Here is a 22086-nt window from a genome sequence, read left to right as displayed (position 1 = left end):
GAGAGAGAGAGAAATGGGGCGGGGGGGGGGGGGGAGAGAGAGAGAGAGACCTAGTGGAAATATATCCTATGTCCAAAGATTGAGAGCCTTAATATGATTAAAACGGCATTACTACCAAATAGCATGTGCAGATTCAATGAAATACCTATCAAAATTCCAATGACTTCTTTTGCAAAAATGAACAAAATGGCCATAACAACATATGGAAATGTAAGGGACTCTGAATAGCCAAAACCATCTTGAAAAAGACAGAATGATGAATAAGAATAAGAAGAGACTCAAGCTTCTTGATTTCAAAAGTTACTCTAAAGCTATAGTCATCAAAACAGTGTGAAACTTGACTAAGGATAAATATGTAGATCAATGGTATAAAGTTTGGAGTACAGAGCTTGAACCCACATGTCTATGGTCAATTGGTTCTCAACAAAGTGTGCAAGATAATTTAATGAGGAAACAAAAATCTTTTTAACAAATGGTGCTGGGACAACTGGCTATGTAGGTGCAAAAGAATGAATTTGGATGTCTACCTTACACCCTCACACAAAAACGAACTAAAGGCACACTAGCAATACCTCAAACTGTAGAACTCATAAAAAAAGTAGGCCTAAATCTTCATGACCTTCGATTAGACAAGTTTCTTAGCTATGACACCAATTTGTAATACCCCGTATCATCCTGAATACAAAGAGAGTATCAGATTTTTAAAGTTTTGATAACATTTTGATGATACTATTGGTTTTAAAATGTATCTTATTGTTTGGTTTGTATTTATTTACTGCTGCTGTTGATTTGTTATTTTTATTTCCTATATTGTGTGTGTGTGTATATATATATATGTATGTACATATGTATATCTGTCTTATATTCTACTCTTTTGTACAAAAATCTCAATGAAGAGCAACATATCAATTTAAAACCTTTCACAACTTAGCATGTGCAAACACAGTATGTTTCTGTAAATGCTGATTTTAATAACTTGCCAGTGAAGTAAAGTTCCTTTTATGCTTTCGTTTTTACCATTATTGTCATATGGTATTTTTAGAGGCATTGACTCATGATTTACTAGAATTATTGATATTTTAAATTACTAACTGCATTCTAAATGAATAAAAATACTGATATAATGAATAAAAATGCTCATTTATCCTAAAGGAAAATAAAATACAAAGAATATTCAAATATGAATGAAAATTTCTTTAACATTTTCATATTTTCTTTTAATTTAATGTACCTCCAGTGCACATAATTAAACTTATATTGGATCCCAGATAAAGCAGGTTATTGTAGCCATTTTGAGGACTTATAATGCAATTCACCTCCTGAATTATGGCTTTCTTTTCTCTTAACAATTGTGACTTCCCTTACCACTGTCAGAAAAGCTATATGTTAAAAGGAAAAGAAATACATTTTTTTAAACGAAGAAAATTATGAAATAATGAATTATATTTTATGACGTTTTGTTTTTAGTGGCTTGCTTTATATTTTAAAGATTCTAAGTTATGTTATAAAAGATAATTATGTCCTCATAATGTCCTAATAATCCAGAATTAATTTCATACTTAAATAGTCATGCTTGAAGTATTTTTAAATCACAATTTCTTCAGGATCACTTCTGTGGATTATTGGTCCATTGCTTAACATGATTCAAATAAATGATGAACAAATTAATGTGAAGCTTTTATAATATTTAAAAAAATTAATGTTGATTGGCAATGGGCCCATTTAACATGCCTGCTTTTCCTTGTAGGTAATTCTACATCAGTATCCCCAGTCATTTTAACCTCATTAGTACTCAGAGGAAAAGGGATTTTTTTATACAAAAATGGAAACCAAAAGCATTTTCAGAGTCATTACTTCAAGAAATATTATAACCATTTAAGATAATTGACTTTACACTGTATTCTCGTATTTATTGATTTATTTCCAATTTTTTAGTGGATAAAAGTAGCAAAAATATTGGGAATAGAGAGAGAAGAAAAACTACTTCCCATGCTGTCCTGCTAGTACCTATTAATGTTTTCAGTTCCCATCTTTTCTTTTGCAGGAGTAACAACTGTCTTAACAATGACAACTCTAAGCATCAGTGCTCGGAATTCTCTCCCCAAAGTGGCTTATGCGACTGCCATGGACTGGTTTATTGCTGTTTGTTATGCATTTGTGTTCTCTGCCCTAATTGAGTTTGCAACTGTTAATTACTTCACCAAAAGAGGATGGGCTTGGGATGGGAAGAGTGTAGTAAATGACAAGGTAAGTGAGAACTTCCATGTTATCATTATTAAGAAACTCCCCTAATGAATTCAGCCTGTAACAGATATGTTTCTAAAAACTGACATTAAAGACATCTATCTATCTATATATGAGCTAGAATCATATCAATTTCCCTAAAGTGTTCTTGCCTGAAACGCTTTAGGAGTGCTTGCAGTAGTAATACTTCCATTAACGCCACTCTGTAGCATCTGTTGAGCTCTATGTGTCAGGCACTGTGCTAAGTGTTTTACATATGCCCACTCACAAAATCTTTATAGCGTCCTTATTACTAGACTGTCTTCTTAATTCTCATTTTTACTGATGAATAAGCAAAACAGTAAAGTTATTTACTTCTCCAAGCTCACACAACTTGTTAGTAAGTGTACTTGAACCCAGATCTGCCTGTCTGACGATTGAGTTTTTAGTTTTAGCACCACACCGCATTATTATAAAGAGATTGGAAAAAGAAAATGGGCATTTATTTTACCTATAATAGAATTCCAGTATCTAGGAATGGTTTGAATCCTCTTCACCTGTTCCAATCTCTGTTGATTGATTGTAAAAGGCCATATAGCATTTTTTATCTCTCCATATTGTATGGAATAAATTTGTGGGTGCTGGGATGCCTAAGAATTTTACATTGCTCATACAGTCTAAAAGGGAAAAGTTATTTGTTTTTAAGATTAACTTCTTTTGAGACTATTGCTGTCCATTTTTAAGTTTCAAGTACTGAATCTAATGGGAGATTTGTGGATTGATGTAACAGCTGCTTCCTTTCATACTCTATAGATTATTTATCTGCCTTAAGAGGAGTCTTCGAATGTATCATAATGATCTATATTCTTATTAGTAAAATGTTGTATTCAGAGAATTTCTTTAACATTGTATTCACCTAAATGCTTCTTTTATTACATTTGGAATAACTTACTTGCAGATTTGATTTTTTCTCAGTTATTTGAATATAGTATTTTTCATTTCTATGACTATATCACAGTTTAAACATACAAGCCGTAAATGTTATAGTTTAAAAATCTTGCTCTTTTTTCTTAATTTTGTGAGCCATAGAGATTTTAAGGAGACTGATGGTTCATTTAATTTTATAAGTTGTGTTTTCTCTACTAACAGAGCCAACAAATAAATATGAAAAGGAATCTGATCAATTTTATATGCTTAACTTTTGGGCTGTTTCAGCATTTCTATTACATTTTAATGTTGATTTATGTTTTCATTGCCCATATAGTATACTGCTTTTTCATGGTATCTATGCAATTATTTTTTAAGCTATATTGATTATACATGCACTTTCATACTAATTTTGGGGGGATAAAATATTAGATATTTGTAAATAAGTCACAAAAGATAAATGCTTTGTGCCATGAATTCCCATATATAAATTTATTGATATATTATTTTAATATTAGAGAGTGCCAAATTGACATTATGAAATGATATGCCTTCTCAACTCTTGACCCTGGAAAACAGAAGTACCTCTAAATGTGAAAAACAAATAATTGATAATATTTTATAAAAGCAATAACTTACTACTCATGAATAGTGGATTTAAGTGTACCCATATGCCAAATTACACATAGCCAGGATAAATTTATGTCGAAATCACTGAGATCCCAACCTAATTTTCAGGAAAAGAGCTAACATTGTGTATGTTATTTTAGTTCTTTTGGTTTAGTTCAGGAGAACCATGTATCAGACATTGCTTGTTCTCATATACTTTTCCATAGCTCCAGTGCCCAGCACACTGCCTGGTCCTTAGCAGGCATTTTAGAAATATTTATTGTATGAAAGAATAAATGAGTGTCTGATCTTAAATCTGAAAATGTAATACCAGTGGGAAAACTTATTTGCCTTCATGGAAAGCTTTTTAAGAAGCTTATAATAAATTTACCAATGGGTATTCTTTCCAATTTCATGATTCAGATGAGTTTTGAGAGTTGTTTCATAAATTACCTTAGGTATAAGAACTAAAAACTCCTTAAAACTAAAAGGAAATCAAGAAGAGTGCATTAAAGTAGCCTATCTGTCTAAAAGATATTTCAGTGTAATATACTTTTACCTTAATATTCCTTAGACTTAATTTTAAGTAGAAAATTATAATTTTCTTTAAATGGAAAGTTTTTGTCCACAGGCTGTTTTCAGTGTCCTTTCTGATTAACCAGGCTTATGGAAGGCCTTTTGTTTTGCCATTAATAAACATGAGCAAATGTAGTTATCTGTCAATCAAGCGAGCACATGAAAAGTTATTTGAAAATTCATAAAATACCAAGCATCAATTTGCCCCATAAGAATAATGATTCAGCTACTTATTGAAATTGTATGTTTTAAGAAAAAGACATAGGTCTTTAACCTGTCTACATGTGGATTGCACAGTCAACATATTACATTTAGAATGTGCACTGATACTTAAATTTAGTTTTTGCAAATAAATAAATAAATACTCTCAGTTATATTCAAGCTACTTTTAAGCCCTATATTAAAAGGAAAAGCTACCTTGCTCTGTGAGCTTGGGCAGGACTTTAAACTACTTTTAGTGTCAGTTGTGAAATTAGGTGAGAAAACCTTATTATTAGAAAAATGCAGTACTGGATCAGATTATCCAACTCCAAATTTTTATGCCTTTCCATATACAAAGGTATCTATTTATGCAACCCCAGGCTCTTATGGAACTTTTCTTCATATCCAATGTTCCTCCTTTTCTCTTTCTGCTCAATACAAATTCTTTCACCCCAGCTCTTTAATTGATCTCTTTCATTCTTGTTGCTTTCTCAAACCTTCTCATTAGTTATTGTTTCTTATTTTATGTCTTAAAAGCTATCTTATTCTTTTCAATTGCCTCCTTTCTTTCAGCTTATGAAAATGCTTAATATACTTAATTTACTAAGAGGAAAACTTTTTCCAATCCTATGCCACTTTCTTTCCATATCCTCAGATTCTACCCTCTGTTCTATATTCAAACTTTTTAAAAACATGTTGTCTTACTTTCAACTTAATCCCGACCCACTATAATCTAATTTCCTTTTCACTTACTATTTTGTAACTGAAGGGCACAAATAACCTTATATTTTAAGATCTGATATTTTTTTCTATGTTTCTCAAGGAATCCCCATTAAACCTTTTTACTGTTATGATCCAGAATCATACTTCAGACCCAGCTCAGCAACTTTTTCTCTTCTTTTCATTCTGAAATCAAGCTTCAGAATATCGGCTTTCTTTGCTCACATCCTGGCAGCTGCCAGTATTCATTTTATGTTTTTTGATTCTCTGCCAGAGTTCAGAGTGGACCCAGCTTCCCTGGCATCTGTTCTTGTTTATCCCTAAAGACAGCCAATTCTACTTTCTTTAATGCAGTTTTTGTTTTCAGTATTCACTGTGTGATTCTCACTTTAAGGGTTTTACTGACAATGTTTGCATGAGTATCTGCAACACTAAGCACACTGTCCCCCCATTTACCATCCTCAGCATAAATATCTATTCCTCAGGAAAATTTTGAGCCCTCCTCTCCCTTATAAATGATTAAATCTCCATTATAAGTGTGCACAGAATTCTGTTCTTTTGCATTAGAGCCCTTATTGTGGTTGTATATTGCATGTTTCTGTCTCAACTCCCTCACTGATTATAACAATGACCATATTTGTTTAATAAATCCCTTCTTTTGTAATAAATATCCAAGGCATTTTGTACAGGCCCTTTCATGTACCAGGTGCTCAGTAAATATGGTAGGAGTTAATGAGATATTACAAAATTAAAATTTAAAACCCATGCCTTTATTTTACTATTCAAGGTCGTTATCAGTAAGTATACTGTACCTTTTAACTTACAAGATCATGTATCTAACCCGTTCCTGGAACATTTTTACCTGAATATAATATCTCATTCTCAATCTCGACCTGAATATGACAATATCTGTTTTATAAAGGATTAAAGAAATAACAGACAAGCAAAGACAATACAGTCTCCTAAATTGATGTTATATCTTTCCACTGCACATAGCCAGTTATTCATCAATAATTGGTACCTCAGTTAATGTCACAACCTAATCTTATGAGCCAACAACTTGTAAGTATCTCTCAATATCTAGTCGGCCATTAAATCTTGTCCATTATTCTTCCTACATATCTTAGACCATATCTCCACCATCTCTCATAATTTTTACAGTTTTTTTAACTTCTCTCTAACTCTAATCATGTCTTTTTCTTATCTGTCTCTGCATTATGACAGTCAGAATTATTCTAAAACATAGATCATTTCACTCTTCAGTTCTTTAATGAATTATTAAAGGCAAATATTCAAAGAGCTAAGCTAATATAGTCCAAGTGTATAGTTTCTCTTATATTTGCTTATATGATGAATAATAAGGAAGAATTTTTTGTTATTATGTGCTTCTATATGTCTGGGAATATTTCTATTTTAGAAATGAGAATTGGTCAATAAAGTTACTTGGTCTGAATCACACATCTAATAGGACTTAAGATAGATCTAAGTTTCATAATCATATTCTTCCTCTAACCATTACTAGCCACCATCATTTCCCCAAACAACCATGCCTCTGCACAGCTCCATAGCATTAGATCTACTGCCCCCTTGCAATAATACCTCTTCTTCTTTTGCTAACTGACAAATTCCTGTTGTTTTTTAAGATCAATCTGATTTTGCATAATACGAAAACTTTCCAGACCAATGTTTTTGACTTCTCTCGACTCCCAAATTGTATTTTGACACCACGTGGTATAAATTATTTTTACAATATCTCAATACATTACAGTTCTACTGTAAATAAATCTGTTTCTTACACTAGTTTAGAAGATCTGAGTGGGCAATATTTTGCCTGATTTATCATTGTATATGCTGTTACTTAGCACAGCATTTAGTACATAGCTTATTGAGTTGATAAAAAATATATTTACTTTAATTCCTTGAGATGGTTTTCAATTCTAAATCTGAGTCAGTGAGTCAAAACTGGCTAAGGAAAGTATAGAAAACACTGGATAATAAATTACTCAAAACATAGGCGTAGCAACAAAATATCAAAACTGTTATGGAATGTGCCATTATTTTGTGAGTCATTTTATTTAATTCATAGAAAACATCACATTTTCAAGTGTATCTATTTAATTATTTGCATTTATAATATCCTCACTTGTTCCAAAAGTATTTCAGGCAGTTTATCAAAAGAATGCATGCACTTAAATTATAATTAAATAAAATAGAAATAAAATCTAGATGAAAGAAAATAGACTCAAATACATTCTTCTTTGGGCCAGCATATTAGCTGCAGTCCATAGCCATAGTAGTTGAGCTTCAAATTCTTGCCTTCTTGGTGACCAAAGTAACCCCTTGGGGGAGGGAAGAGTTATTTTTCTTTGGATATACACATTTTCTCAGAAAAAACATTTTCCTTACACTGAAATTGCCTTTTGAAAAAACAAAATATCATGTTGGCTTTTTTTTTTAATTAGGGGAAGCTGGGTACTGTAGCAAGTGATGTCAAATTTTTCCCAATAAACGCAATAATGGATTTCATATTGATGTTTCTTGTAGTCCCCTTCAATAAAAGCTGAAGGCATTACATTAACATACAACTCAGTGAAAGCAATTCTTCAAGGAGCTAAGCTAATATGGTCCAAGTATATAGCTTTCTCATGGCCCAATTTATTCCAAGAAAAGACTTTAGAATACTTAGAGAAGTGGATGGACTGTTTAACCTTCAAACAATCTTCTGTAAGTATCACTTTTCTCAGTCAGGATGATTAGTAGACAGTTAACAATAGCATTATCTGACCAATGAGCATGTTGTTATTTTACAAGTAATGGGCTTTCTAGTAGCCACAATAACTGTAAAAAGGCAACATGGTATGATAGAAAAAGTATAGATTTGTACTTTGGAGACCTGTTTTTTTTTTTTTTTTCCTCCAAAGCCTATTATATTCAATGTTTGAATGAGAGTCCCATTTCTTTATTGTAAGGAACAGTCACTAAGATTCTTTCTGATTCCAAACCATGTAACTATTATTTTCACTCAAATACTAGGTCACTTTACTCATAGGTATATTAGCTAGAACATCAGCTGAAGTTACTAGCAAATTATTTTCTCTACCACTCATAGGAAGTCAAGATTGTTTTGACACCATGGTGTAAGACATTTTGATTTCTGTAATCTGGGTTTTTCTAGACTTGATATTTTAAATATATATCCAAAAGACCTCAGTAAAGTAATACCCTCAAAACATGCTTAAGTCTATTAAACATCATTTAAAAATGGAAAATCAATTTGTGTGGATTATATTTCCTTTTTATTCCACTTCATTGACAGCTGAACAGTCAACAAACTATATAACAGCATGGTTTATTCTTCCGCCACCCAGATAGTATATAAAAATACATATTTTTTATTTTGTTTACAAATCAAATTTTCACATTCTAATATGAGATCTAAATCACAAGTAAAATGGCTTCTACAAGCATTGCTTTTTTTATTTAATTGAGCCTGTTTTATTATTTCCCAGTGTTACACATCTGTAGATGGTGAAATTGAAGACATTCAGGAGGCTTACATAATAGAATTATAGAATAAGCTATTAAATTCTGTATCTATTGATTGATAAAGTATTTATTATAGTTTATGAAACATATTACCTTAAGTTATGCTTTATGTGTTACATATACATTTTTATCATAGTAAGCATTTTAGTTACATGCTGCTCATTTATCATTAAGCAAATGTTTTTGAGCCTGCTCTGAGCCAGGAAGTATGCTAGGAGCTCTGTAGTACACAGTCTGTGTCTTCATAGAGCTAACAATGAAGTGAAAGGAAAACAAAAGAAGAGTGAAAGAGATACATACATGTTTCATTATAGATGTAAGCACCAGGATCCTGCTGAAAGGCATGAAATGGCAACTAAGTGCAGGCAATAGAAAGTGTTGTCTCAGTCGATGTGACTCAAAGCTAAGTCAGTGTTAGCCTGGAAATGGTAAGGAGGAAACCAGGGGACAATATGGAGCTAATTACCAGTTTTGGCTGAATTGTGTAACCAGTTGCAGGTTAGGGAGTACGAGTGAGTGTACAGATTTCTGCAGGAAGTAAGAGTTCATGGAAGCTGAGTGCGTTTCCAGACATTTTTGTTTTAATTACCTGTGGGATATGTAGATAGAGAAGTCTAGTGAAACTTAGTGGTTAAGAATTCTGGAGAAATACTGTATCAGTCATTCATGCATAGGTATCTAAAGCCATGACAATTACTGACAATTAATAGAAATTAGTGTCAGTTTGCCTTCCTTTTCCCCAGTCTCCTTCCAACTGATCTCATTCTCAACAATTAACTTTACTTTTTTTAAAAAAATGGCTTCAGAAACACAGTGTTTCTATGTGTATATTTTTGGCTATACCTGGCCTTATTCTGAAAATGATAGGAAGTGGCCTATCTAGGTGCCTTAAAGTAAAAATACAGCATTAGATTAGGCAACAGGAAATTAGGCTGTACGAACTATCAGAATTTTTCGTTATCAAAAGGAACAAAAAAGTTTTGTATAGGAACACGAACATTAAAAAATTCATTCATGGAAATGAGTATTGTTTTTAATCATTAACACAAAGGTTTCATTGGGCTATTTCTCTTCAGGTTCTGAGTGTAAGCTAAAAGTTACACTAAATAAAGTCAAATGAGTCACGTGGCCTAAGTATTCAGCCTGCTGATGGTCTGGCTTGATCCAAAGCTCCATGATATTCAAAGAAGTCTCTATAGTGAAATTTCTCCCAACATAGTTATTTTTAACAGAAGTTGATAGTGAATAGGGCAATGTAATATCTCCTGGTTATAATTTAGGTAAGCTATGCTTATTCTTTGATACTATCACTATCAAATCTGTGTCTCAAAAAGAATATTAATAATATATAGTATATAGACTTAATCTTTAGGCTCTTGTTTAGAAGATCTTAAAATTTCAAGTCAGCTATGAATTCAACAGTATTTTTTCTCCATAAACATGGTTTTAATTTTAAACAAAGAGAAACAGTTTGATTTACTATAGATTTGTAGTTATTACTTTCAAATAGTCTGAGGGAGTTATTTTCCCCTTTAAAATGAGACTTTGTAAAATTCTGAGCCAGAAAAGCTTTGCTGAGTTGTGGCTAGGAATTGAGAAGATTTAGCACCATAGGAATGCCCTGCCCTTCATTCAGTGAATTGGTAAAAAATTACAGGTGCCAACAACTGGATTATTAACTAAAAATAGCACTTATAGCTGTTATAGTTTGCTTACTTGGTCCTGAAAATGGTAGTTTCCAAGTCACAAGAGAGCATTTTTGAAGCCAAAACCACTGCCTTATTAAGTTCTGAGCCCTATTCTGAAGTTTACATTGATTCAGAGATTGAAGCCATACTTTAAACAATGAAGAAAATAAGACAAATTTTGTTATTTATGCTGTCAATAAAAATTACAAACATAACTTGGAAAGAATTTTAACCCTGCTTATTAAAGAGTCCGTAGTGTTAGCATGGAACAAAAAATGCCAACATATAAACATGCAGGATGGATATTTGGCTGGTATGTGCTGCTTTTGGTTATTTACAGCCAATGTCAGTTCTGATTGGTTAGAGTATCTGTTCAGATTTGTTAGTCCCTCTGCTCTAGAGTTTTTCGAAGATTTTGTACCTGTATTTACTGGACATATATGTGCAATTGGAGAGTATTCAAGTAGGGGCAGGAATATGTTGGTTAAAATTAGTACAGGGCTTCTAGCTGTAGACTCCTGTTACAACAAAAGACATTTACATTTTGTGTTTCTTTTTCTACATGTCTAAATTCTACACCATAGTTCCTCATCCAACATAACTGTCCTACTTTCACAAAACTCTCCTTGAGATCTTCAACAAAATATTTGTCTTCTTCTACCTAACACGTAATAAATTATATTGCCTTTACATCTTGTACACCAGTAATCACTGTCTGGTTTGTAATAGTTATGATTTGCACTCTAGGACAATAGGAACATACATGTTTCTCAATGTGGTTAGAATAATACAATTTGTCCATTTGTTTATCAGGACAGTTTGATATACCTTTAGTATCATTATCTTCCTTTTGTCAAGTTAGAAGCTGAAGAAAAACATTAAGAAACTTTCTCAAGGCCCAGATTCTTTATATGTGCAATTTGATACCATTTTAAATGATGCTACAATTTGGTTCAAATAATAATATTAACACATGCATTAGAAAAAAAACATGTTATTATTTGAACCACATGGAACCAGTTGTAACATTATACAAATTACAAATTGTAACTTATATACATTATAAGTTAAAAAGTCCTTTTTGAAGATTGACCTAGTGGTATAAAACTCAACAAGGACATTTTAGGAAAAAGCATACTCCCAAGTCTCAAATAGCTTCCTCAGACAGAAAGTCATATGGCATGGTGTTTAAAAGAAGAGGTTTAGAAGTCAGATACAGCTAAGTTTGAGTGCTCTTTCAGCCATTTAATAGGCAGGAGACCAATCAAGTCACAAAACTTTTTTAGCCTTCATTTTTGAACTTATATCATGGGATTAATAAGGGAATTTAATTCCTATCTCACAGTGAGATTTCACCTTGGCTAACAATTAACCTGACACATTCTAATGCTCAAAAAGTGTTAGCTATAATTTCCTTATCAGTCTTTGACTTGGGGATTATCCTCCATTTGTAACATGGGAACTATATGCATCATTACTGAAGAAGAGATGTTCTGTAGCGTTTATATAAATTTACAAATGGTGATCCCGTATCCCTCCTTTTTTCATTATTAAGCAAATCTGGAAGAATGTCAGCAGAGAAAAGAGGAGAGGGAGAAACCCAACCCAGTGAAAGATGAATAGTCTATGACTGTTTTTAGATTCTCCTGGGCTTTCAGAGTTCCTTTCTTATTTGAACACTTTAAGAAATCTTAATTAAAATAACTAAGAGTCAAAATTTTATTGTAGAACAATTTTTCTTCTATCTCAGTTGCTTTACACACTACACATTATGTTGGATAATTCACTGCTGTCTCAATTTACATTGTATTTAGATAACTAACAATATATTTATATTAGTAAAGAAACACCGATACTGTTTATATTTTCATTTTATTAAATGAATTATATATTAATTCACTGATGTGGCTACCTTGTAGAAGGCCTCATGCTAAGTGCTAAGATTACAAAGATAAACAAGACAGAAGCAGCACCAGACTTCATTGAAAGAGAAAGCAAGATGTCAACAAATAATCATATGACTAAGAAATAACACATTTTGAAAAGTGTCATAACGGAAACAGAGTGTTATGAATGAGAATATATGGGGACCAAATATATATTTAGTTAGAGTGTCCTTAAGAAAGTTCTTTCTTAGGAAATGGCATTTGAACCAAGACCAAAATAAGAGAAGGAATTGGTGGTCATGTGAAAAGTGGAATGGGGAGAAGGTATTCCAGCTTTTCAAAATTGAGGTGTTTTGGGCTGGGGAACTATCATGGCGAAAAGCATGGCATGAAAGCAAGAAAGTATTTTGAAAGCTAAGATTATTTCAGGGGAACCAGTATGTAATGAGCAAAAGAAAGAAGCTGTGATTTTTTAAAAAATGTTTTAATTCTAAGTTCCATGAAATAGTATTTAAGGGATGTAAGCATAGAAGTTCAATGATCCGATTTTTGTCTTAAAAAAGATCCCTGTGACCATAATGTGTCTAACGATTGGATAAAGTCAAGCCAAGCTAGAAGAACACAAAGTCCAGGCAGGAGATAATAGTGACATAGACAAGAGTGTGTGATAACTGAACAAGAGTTTGTGATAACTGAACTGGAGATTATAAAGAGAAACGGGATGAGCTAAGCAAAAATCCAAGAGTTTATATTTTATTCTCCTTCTGTGTTTCTAGTGTTTGTTGCACTGCCATCTTCATAAGGTTACAATTTCCCATCATCTGAGTAAAGTATTGCTGTATGATTTTGACATGAGGTGGGAGAGAATCCTGTTTCGAAGCTAGGAATGTGGGATCATTCATTGTAGATTATCATTCCTCTTGTTAAAATATTTCTACATTTCACTTATTCATTCAATCATTCATCTGACAAATATTTGAGTGACTCATGAGTAAAAAAAAAAGTTATATTATTTTATTATTTGATTTATTTTATTTATTTGTTTATTATTTTTTGAGACAGAGTTTTGCTCTTGTTGCCCAGGCTGGAGTGCAATGTTGAGATATTGGCTCACTGCAACCTCCGCCTCCCAGGTTCAAGCAATTCTCCTGCCTCAGCCACCCGAATAGCTGGGATTACAGGCATGCGCCACTACAACTTGCTCATTTTTAGTAGAAATGGGGTTTCTCTATGTTGATCAGGCTGGTCTCAAACACCCGACCTCAGGTGATCTGTCCACCTTGGCCTCACAAAGTGTTAGGATTACAGGCATGAGCCACCACACCCTGTCTTTATATTGTTTTTAAGGTTGTATTTTTCTATTGTTTATTTTCCATGTCAATCACAACAAGATTCTCCAGGAAAGTGGTAGCATTAATTTTACTCTGGGGGTTTTCTCACTCTAATGGATTTGGGATTTAATAAGCACCTTTATTTATTTTCCCAATTTCTGTTTTTTTTTTTTTTTTTTTTTTTTTGAATGCATGATGGTTTGTATTAGGATACTTTCCTTCAGAATTTGAAGTGGACTTTAGAAAATGTTATGTAGCAGACTCAACCCACACTCTCTTAATTTTTGTATTTTTCAATAGAAAAAAGAAAAGGCCTCTGTTATGATACAGAACAATGCTTATGCAGTGGCTGTTGCCAATTATGCCCCGAATCTTTCAAAAGATCCGGTTCTCTCCACCATCTCCAAGAGTGCAACCACGCCAGAACCCAACAAGAAGCCGGAAAACAAGCCAGCTGAAGCCAAGAAAACTTTTAACAGTGTTAGCAAAATTGACAGAATGTCCAGAATAGTTTTTCCAGTTTTGTTTGGTACATTTAATTTAGTTTATTGGGCTACATATTTAAACAGAGAACCTGTATTAGGGGTCAGTCCTTGAATTGAGACCCATGTTATCTTTGGGATGTATAGCAACATTAAATTTCATTTGTTTTGCTATGTACAGTCTGACTAATAACTGCTAATTTGTGAACCAACATGTACAGTATGTATATAGTGATACAGCTTACCAGTAGACCTTTAATGGAGACATGCATTTGCTATCTCATGGAACTGCAGACAGAAAGCACTCCATGTCAAAAGAGCCATTACCTTTTTCCAAGATTTACCCTTGGACCTAATTTTAAGTGAATTTCAGATAACCCGATTTATTTCCTATCCTTCTAATAGAGATGAAAATGGGAATCCTGTACAACCCTTTGTGGACCCTTTTGGTTTAGCTCTTAAGTAGGGGTATTTTCTACTGTTGCTTAGTTGTGATGGAAGATAACATTGTCATTCATAGATGAATTCTTCTAAGTAACAGAACATTGTATCTGCAACATCATCTCCCTTCATGAGTGCTCAGAATCCCTGCTAATGTAATTGGAAGCTTGGCACATATAAGAAAAACTAGAGATTTGAAATCAGCTTTTAATTACTCTGTATAGAATCTATAGCCATGTACATATTTCAGCATGACAAATTCAAATAATTATGAGTCCGCCCGACACGATGTTAATTATGCCTATGATTTAATAACTATTGGAATGTCATGGTCATTATGTTTTTAGCTTCAGAGTTCATTTGAAAGTAATAATTGAAATCCTACAATTTATTTCAATCATTGGAAGCTACCTTAATTAAAAAAAAAAGAAAATAAATGTGTCATACTCTTTCCAGGTATGTGTTGTATTGAAATTGATCAGCTAAATTTTATTGGTGCTGGACACTGGAAAAAGCATCCAGTTTGGTTGCTGTGGAGCAACATGCATATTGGATTAGAAAATTGTGCCAAAAACTCCCACTGATGATAATTCATAGGTGTCCCACACTACGATGAGCACTTATATGATTCTCCTCTTTCCTGTTTACTGCAAATTCTGCCTTAAGGCTTCTTTTCAAGACTCAGAAGCCACTAATTATAAAGGAAGGGGCAGTTAATTGGCACATTTTTCTGTTGTGAAAGCAGTTCTTTCAGATAAGAATTAATGTAAATCTGCTTTTGTAAATTGCAACTTTAAATTTCGCTGACTCAAGTTTACAACAGCTTTGTATACCAGAAGAGATTTTGGTAAGTGTTGAACATTTTTACACTGCAACTTTAAAACATCACCAATAGATTGTGGATTATTTCACATACACAAACATAAACACACATACATTCACACACACACATACACACACACACATACAAACAGCTAAATTAGAAACCACAATTTTTAATTGTATATAATTACTATTAATGGGTAAAATTCATTTTTCTTTTATTATTTTAAAATATTATTTACACCCCTGAAATATGCTAATACAAGTTAAAAATTGTATATATGCCTAGATTCAAAGTTTTTGGCAAACCTCAAATACTTTTGATTGACATGTACATTAGCAGTTATTAGTTGACTTTTACTATTAGATGCACCTTTACAATGGTGTTTTTGTAGAAACATAAGTAGTCAAATAGTGACATTTCTTGCAGTTTTGTACAGTATTTGAGTATAGTGCATAAATAGGTATGTTCATAAAATCAATAAAAGGAATATCTGTGGAAATAAGCAAAATCTCAACAAAATTCCTATTCCTTTGCCTCATTTAATTTTTTTTAATTTTCTTTGTTTCAGTGTGATTCTATTATATGTTTTGCATGATTGTATAATACCAAGGTCACAAATGCATCTTATTAACGGAATTTGCCAAGAAGACAGCCTTGGCATTAAAAATTCCCTCTCAAAAGCTAATCCATAATCCTTAATAAAATAAAATTGTTATATGAGCCAATAAATGTATTTCTTTAATTCCCTTCCAGTAACACCTTCTTTGTCACCTAGTTTTAAAATTTGCACTTTATTTATACATTGAAACAGAAGATATCCTATTATACATTTAAATATAGCATAGCTCTTCTGTGTGGTTTAGGGACATTTGAAATTGTATGAGAAAGTACACAACGCTTGAAAGTAAGCAATGAAATTGCTTTATGTGCTATGCATTATTAGACATATTAAAAATATTTTTCTTGTAAAGTCCACATTGCCCCTTTAATGTCTGACTATGAATTATAAATTTATAAATATGTGAATATGTAAAAATCATTGTAAATAACAGTTTCTGTATGACCACAGAAAAGACTCATCTATACTTTAGGCAAAGAGCTGCTATTATGTTGATGGCACTAGTTTTGTTAGCATTTACAGAAGATTGTCCAGAAAACTTATTATTGTTATTCTTATTTTTAATTTCAGTTGTTAAAATTTTGAGTGCAATGAATGGCATTCTGACAGTTTCGATTTTTCAGTAATATGGATCAGAATTCTCTGTAATTTCACTAGAGATGCTTCATGGAAATTGCTTTTAAATTATAGAACAAGATTTTCAACAATTATTCTCCTTTCCATGAACCAATTTAAAAACAAATTAAAAGAATGTTAATTTATCACAATAAGATCAATTTTTCAGGAAATACATTTTACATATACTAACACTGATCTCTTTGGCCCATAAGATTATACCTATTTTATGCAGTTATATAATCACATAAAGTGTTATGGTATGTACAAAATGTAGATAAATACATGTACATATATAGAAGTATAATCTCATTATTTTATAGATACTACTCTGATTCAACTAATATTTATTCAAAAATATTTTTACCTCCCCTGCCATGCCCTGAAATTGGTGTTAATATCACTCATGTAACATCCACTGAATTTAGTTGAAATTTTAAGTACATCTCATTCTTTTAATGACTTGAAATTAAAGACTATATAAAACATTTAAATTAACTAAGTACTGGGAGTTCTTTAATGAGCTATGATACTACTAGTGTGCTAAGGTGGTAGCTGTTTTTCTCTTTTCTCCTGTTCATGTTCCTGTATGTTTTATTATGTAATGGAACAAATAGAACAATTTAACAATTTTTTAAAAACTTTAATGATTTTATTAAGTGCCAATCTTAAGGTTTAGAAATCTATTCAGGGATTTCTTTGTTTTGAATTGATCTCAGGTTTGGATAAATGGTCTCCTTGAGCCGTGTTTCTAAATTTTTTTCTTAAATAGTTCATAGTTTCTTTTCAAAAACAACATGGAAGCTATGATTTCACCCTCATTTTTTTGGTAAGTATACTTTGGTAAATATATCTGGGGGGAGATAGATAAACAATTGCATTTATGTGGCTCTTTTGGAATTCCTGGTTGAGGGACAGGAATCATGCCATGATATAATCATGGATTCTAGAAGAGCACCAAAGTTTTAGAGGTACTTTACTTTGGCATGGCCTGTCATCATTCCAATGAAAGAATAAAGGAAATAGCTCAAGTCACCTTCTGTATTGTCATGGTTGTTCAGCATGACAAAAAAAAAAATTGTTTAATATATTCTATGCCTAATACCCTCAGACACATGTCTGTGAAACATAGACATATTTATTTACTTACTTGGAAATACAAAGTCATGTTAATAGATTACTAAAGAGATTATTTGTGTTATTAGTCTCCCGGCTCACCTACATTCATCTGGATACTTTTGAAGCAATGACCAAAATTTTTATCATATGAAAAGATTCAGAATTTTAAGTGAATTAGTACCTGGCCCATTGCTGCCCTATAGTGCCATTTGTTCTCCATTTAATGGAGGTCCCATAGGCACCTCGTGCTTCCCCTTTATTAGTTCAAAGTATGCAGAAGTGTAAAATTTTAACTGGGGAGGGATGCGGTTATTTTTGACATCTGAATGGTTAAGAAACATGGATACTATATTGAAACCACTTGTAATAGAGTAGACCAGACAGTTACAGTTTTATCTACTGAATTCATGCTTTAAAAATGAAAGTAAATATTTAACATAATTATTTAATATTCATAATATTTTGCTATTAAAATTTATATTAAATATATCAATATTTTCCATCAGTAATTAAAAGCTCGGAGAGAAGAACCCACAGGGAATGTGAGGCTGTTGCTTATTAAACCAAATGAAGCACATTTTCCTTTTTAAACTTCTGAGAAAGTAGATAAATTATACATATGTAGACACACAAATATTTTAAGAGTCTTTATTCTATTTTAGATAAATTATACATATGTAGACACACAAATATTTTAAGAGTCATTATTCTATTGTAGTAAGCATCATAACTAAAATACTGAAGTAGAGAAAGTTCATGTGAAAGACATTTGGGAAGGTAATAACTTATTCAAAATCTACTTGTAAATATTATATATCGTAACTTTGTTTTTTGCTAAAATTCTCAGTTATCAACATATATAGACCACTGTGTCTTCCATCTTGTTTAGTTGAAATATTCTATTTTTGTTTGTTTATATATGAAGAACAATGTGTACCAGTAATAATACATCCCACCTCAAACTACTTGATGATGTATTTAATACATAACATTACCTAATATTGCCAATAGGAAAGAACAATTAACAGATTTATGTTTCAGCTTACAGTAATGTTCCCAAAGATCTCTTAGTAAGGTCTTAGCTATATGTGTCAGTGATGTCTGTATGTTTGTGAGTGAGTATGTGTGTAATTCCTAGGTATATATGGAATAACATTTTGAGAAATTTGAATAAATTTATGAAATCTAAAAAATTTGTTTATTAATGGATCCAATCACACATTCAGTTCTTATTAAACTAACAGTTAACTTGACCAATAGAATACCTTTTTCAGTAAATCCATAACAAACATTAATTAGAATTAGGTTTGAGATATGCATATGATTAAAAATATCTTTTCTATGTTTCTGTAAACATTTTTCCAATGTATTTCTAGGTTTTTTTTTTTAAAGATAAAATTCAAAATGATCTCTCAATTCTGCTTTGTGAAATAGAATAGAAACATCTTCAAATGCTAAGTTTCTCAATGGAGGCTTATGTAAGCTATTTTAAAAGTTAAACATCTGGTTATTTACAAATACAAAGTCATCTATATTCAATATTGGTTTGTTTTATACCTTACTTTTTGGATTGCAATGATTCTGAGTATAATTATTAGAAAGCCCATCACATACTAGTCAATGTTCTAAGCTTTTTATACATATTAGTTCATTCAGTCCTCCCAGCCATAATCACTGTGTGATTCTTGAAGTTCTGGAAATCTAGAATTTCTATATAGTACATCAACATACCAGTTTACATATATTATAAGAAAAGTAAAAAAAAAAAAAAAAAAGAAAAGAAAAATCTGAGTTTTTATTTGCTTTAATTCATATTTATATTTATGCCTTTGGGGAATATCCATGAAATAAGGAAGCCAATAGATGCTTTTCTGTACAACAAAACAAACAAGCAAACAACAAGTAAAAACAAACACTAGACAAGAAAACTATACTATACAGAAAGCAAGTACCCATTTTTGTGATGCTAGTTATTTACTAACTTTGTTACAATTTAGTTTCTGGGAATATATTGCAGTTTTCTTTTTTGGTTCACAAGTAATGATCATGTATTAAAAATGATTAATGTTGATTAAGCAAAAGTAAGCACTGCCTTCATTTTTTTTTTTCTTGTTTTGCCAGTTTTATTTGTCGTTGGAGAAATTTGTTTTTATTTGCCATATTGTTGACTTCAAGGATTGGACTACAAGGATTATCTATTGATTTCATCAAACATTTTGTTGTAAATTACTGTTAAAAGAATGAGGCCTGAATTGATCCCAATAGATGCCATTGGTGGGACTGTAAGTGTTGAATTAACTTACTATGTTTGAAAATGTCAATTTTCCATGCTTCTTTTTAGAAGAATTCACCATAACATAATGCCAAAATACAAATCTATATTGTTGGCTATATATGAATATTTTCAACAAAGTTTATTTGTAAAAACACTGATGCTAAGAAGGCAAGCAGGAAATTGCAGAATTACTTTAGAAATATTAGTTATAGATTGTTCACAATTTATTTTTAACGACTATGTTGAAGCAATTGGCTGTGCTTTGAATTTAGCATAATGTGTAAAAAGGTGTAGTGTATAATTAGAAAGACATAAAACTCAATTATTGAGCCAAAATTTTCATGAATTAAACTTTGCCATCCACAGATAAGTCCTGATTGCTTGTTAACCTTGGGTGCCTGCACTACACTTGATTTTAAGATTGTTGGTGTCCTATTCATTTTCAAGATTTTCCTGAGCAGATACATATTCAGGTTTTGGTGTCCTTCAAATTGAGGAACATCATCTTTCATGAAATGTTTCCAGTAGACATGATGTGGGTGAAAACTTTTTAAAATGTCGTATTTATTGCTAAATTTGAACAGAAAATAAAAGGAATGAAAAATTTTCCCCTTGCTGAAAATTAATAATACAATCACATGCATAGAGAATGTGAGGAAGCTCCAACACTAAACTTTGATATTCACATTATATGAAATTTGAAATTTTCTGGGTGACAGAATACTTATATTGTAGTTTTCCTGGTTCAAGAAAATAACTCAAGGACTCACAATATTTGTAACTATGACCTTGTTGTAATTGGAAAAGCCACTAGTTTCTCATATGATCTTTATTGAATATGTCATGCTTTCTGTTTAAAAAATTCCTAACTAATCACATGCAAATTAATGCTAAACAATTTTTTTGTATTTATTAAAATAATTTAAATATATTTGATCTGAAAATTGTGTTTTTTATACTCTATTACATCTTTGATTATAAGAATTGAATTTATTGTGAATGTGGCTTTTATACATTGGGATATAAAATGTGGCTTTTATACATTGGGATATTTTGTAATAGCAGTTTTAAAAGTTGTTAAGTTTCTTAAACTTCCCTTTAAAATATAAAGCTGTAGGGTAACAGGAAAAGCATAAAAATACCCTAAAATATGGGGGGGAGTATTGTATTGCTAATGTAGATCTCTTCAATATTTTAAGAAAGTGGTCCTATGGAAAATATAAGCTCACCCAGAAAATTGGCTACCTGCTATTATATAAATGTCATATTTACATGGAACTATTAAATTAATAATATTTTATTTTATATAAGGTAGTTTGAAGTTCACCATTCTCTCTGTAAGCCCACATATCATGTAGTTTTCTTGCCTTATTTTCTAAATTCAATGCAATATTATTTAAAATAGTTTCTATTTTAATTGTTATTTTGTTAATAGTACTAAAATATTTTAAATGTCAAAGGTATAGAAACAAGACAATTTTTATCAACATCTTTTTTCATATAATAGTGGTCAACCCTAGCCAAATTTTTAAATTAACTGAGAAGTTTTTTTAAAAAATGAGTAAATCAGAATCTTGAGTGAGAAGGTTCTATGAAAAAAAATTAAAAGCTCTCCAAGTAATTTTACTGTACAGCTGTGTTTATCTGCTTTCATGGGCTCTTCCTAGTCTCTTTCTTTTTTGAAGACTTCTGCTTGCTAGCCTATAGGCACAAAATTAAACGAATATTCCATCAGTTTTACATAATATAGTAGGTATAATTGACAATATTAAATCTTATGTAACAAAGTACTCATTCTTATTTTATTAATTTTTATTAATTTATTAATCTAATTAATTAAAGTTGCTGCCTTACTATTTGTACCCTACAGACTGTAATTAATTATGAACTGCGAATGTGTATATAGCTGTAGATAATAGATATAGATATAATTGTCATCTTCAGCCTATGCTTTTAATCAAATATTTTTAAATTACTTATAGTAATATGTTTTTGCTATTTT

At 31.4% G+C, this 22086-nt stretch overlaps 1 protein-coding gene across 6 annotated transcripts in view; it reads left to right on the top strand.

Annotated features, from left to right (window-relative positions):
• Positions 1–20449, top strand: part of GABRA2 (gamma-aminobutyric acid type A receptor subunit alpha2) — a 215731-nt gene extending 195282 nt beyond the window's left edge. For 4 of the 6 annotated variants that reach the window (XM_012441154.2, XM_012441155.2, XM_012441159.2 and 1 more), the window contains 3 exons: positions 2045–2247; positions 7801–7980; positions 14008–19923. In XM_012441154.2, coding sequence (XP_012296577.1) covers positions 2045–2247; positions 7801–7980; positions 14008–14304 — 680 coding nt within the window. In that variant the 3' untranslated portion in view covers positions 14305–19923. The other 2 variants (XM_021670380.2, XM_012441158.2) reach the window with 2 other exon arrangements.
• The last annotated feature ends 1637 nt before the right edge of the window (positions 20450–22086 follow it).

The sequence above is a fragment of the Aotus nancymaae genome, unplaced genomic scaffold, assembly GCF_030222135.1.
Source record: "Aotus nancymaae isolate 86718 unplaced genomic scaffold, 86718_ANA_hifiasm-v0.15.2.pri h1tg000006l, whole genome shotgun sequence".
Lineage (NCBI taxonomy): Eukaryota > Metazoa > Chordata > Mammalia > Primates > Aotidae > Aotus > Aotus nancymaae.
Note: the sequence above shows the minus strand (reverse complement) of the source record. Positions and strands in the feature narration are given on the sequence as shown.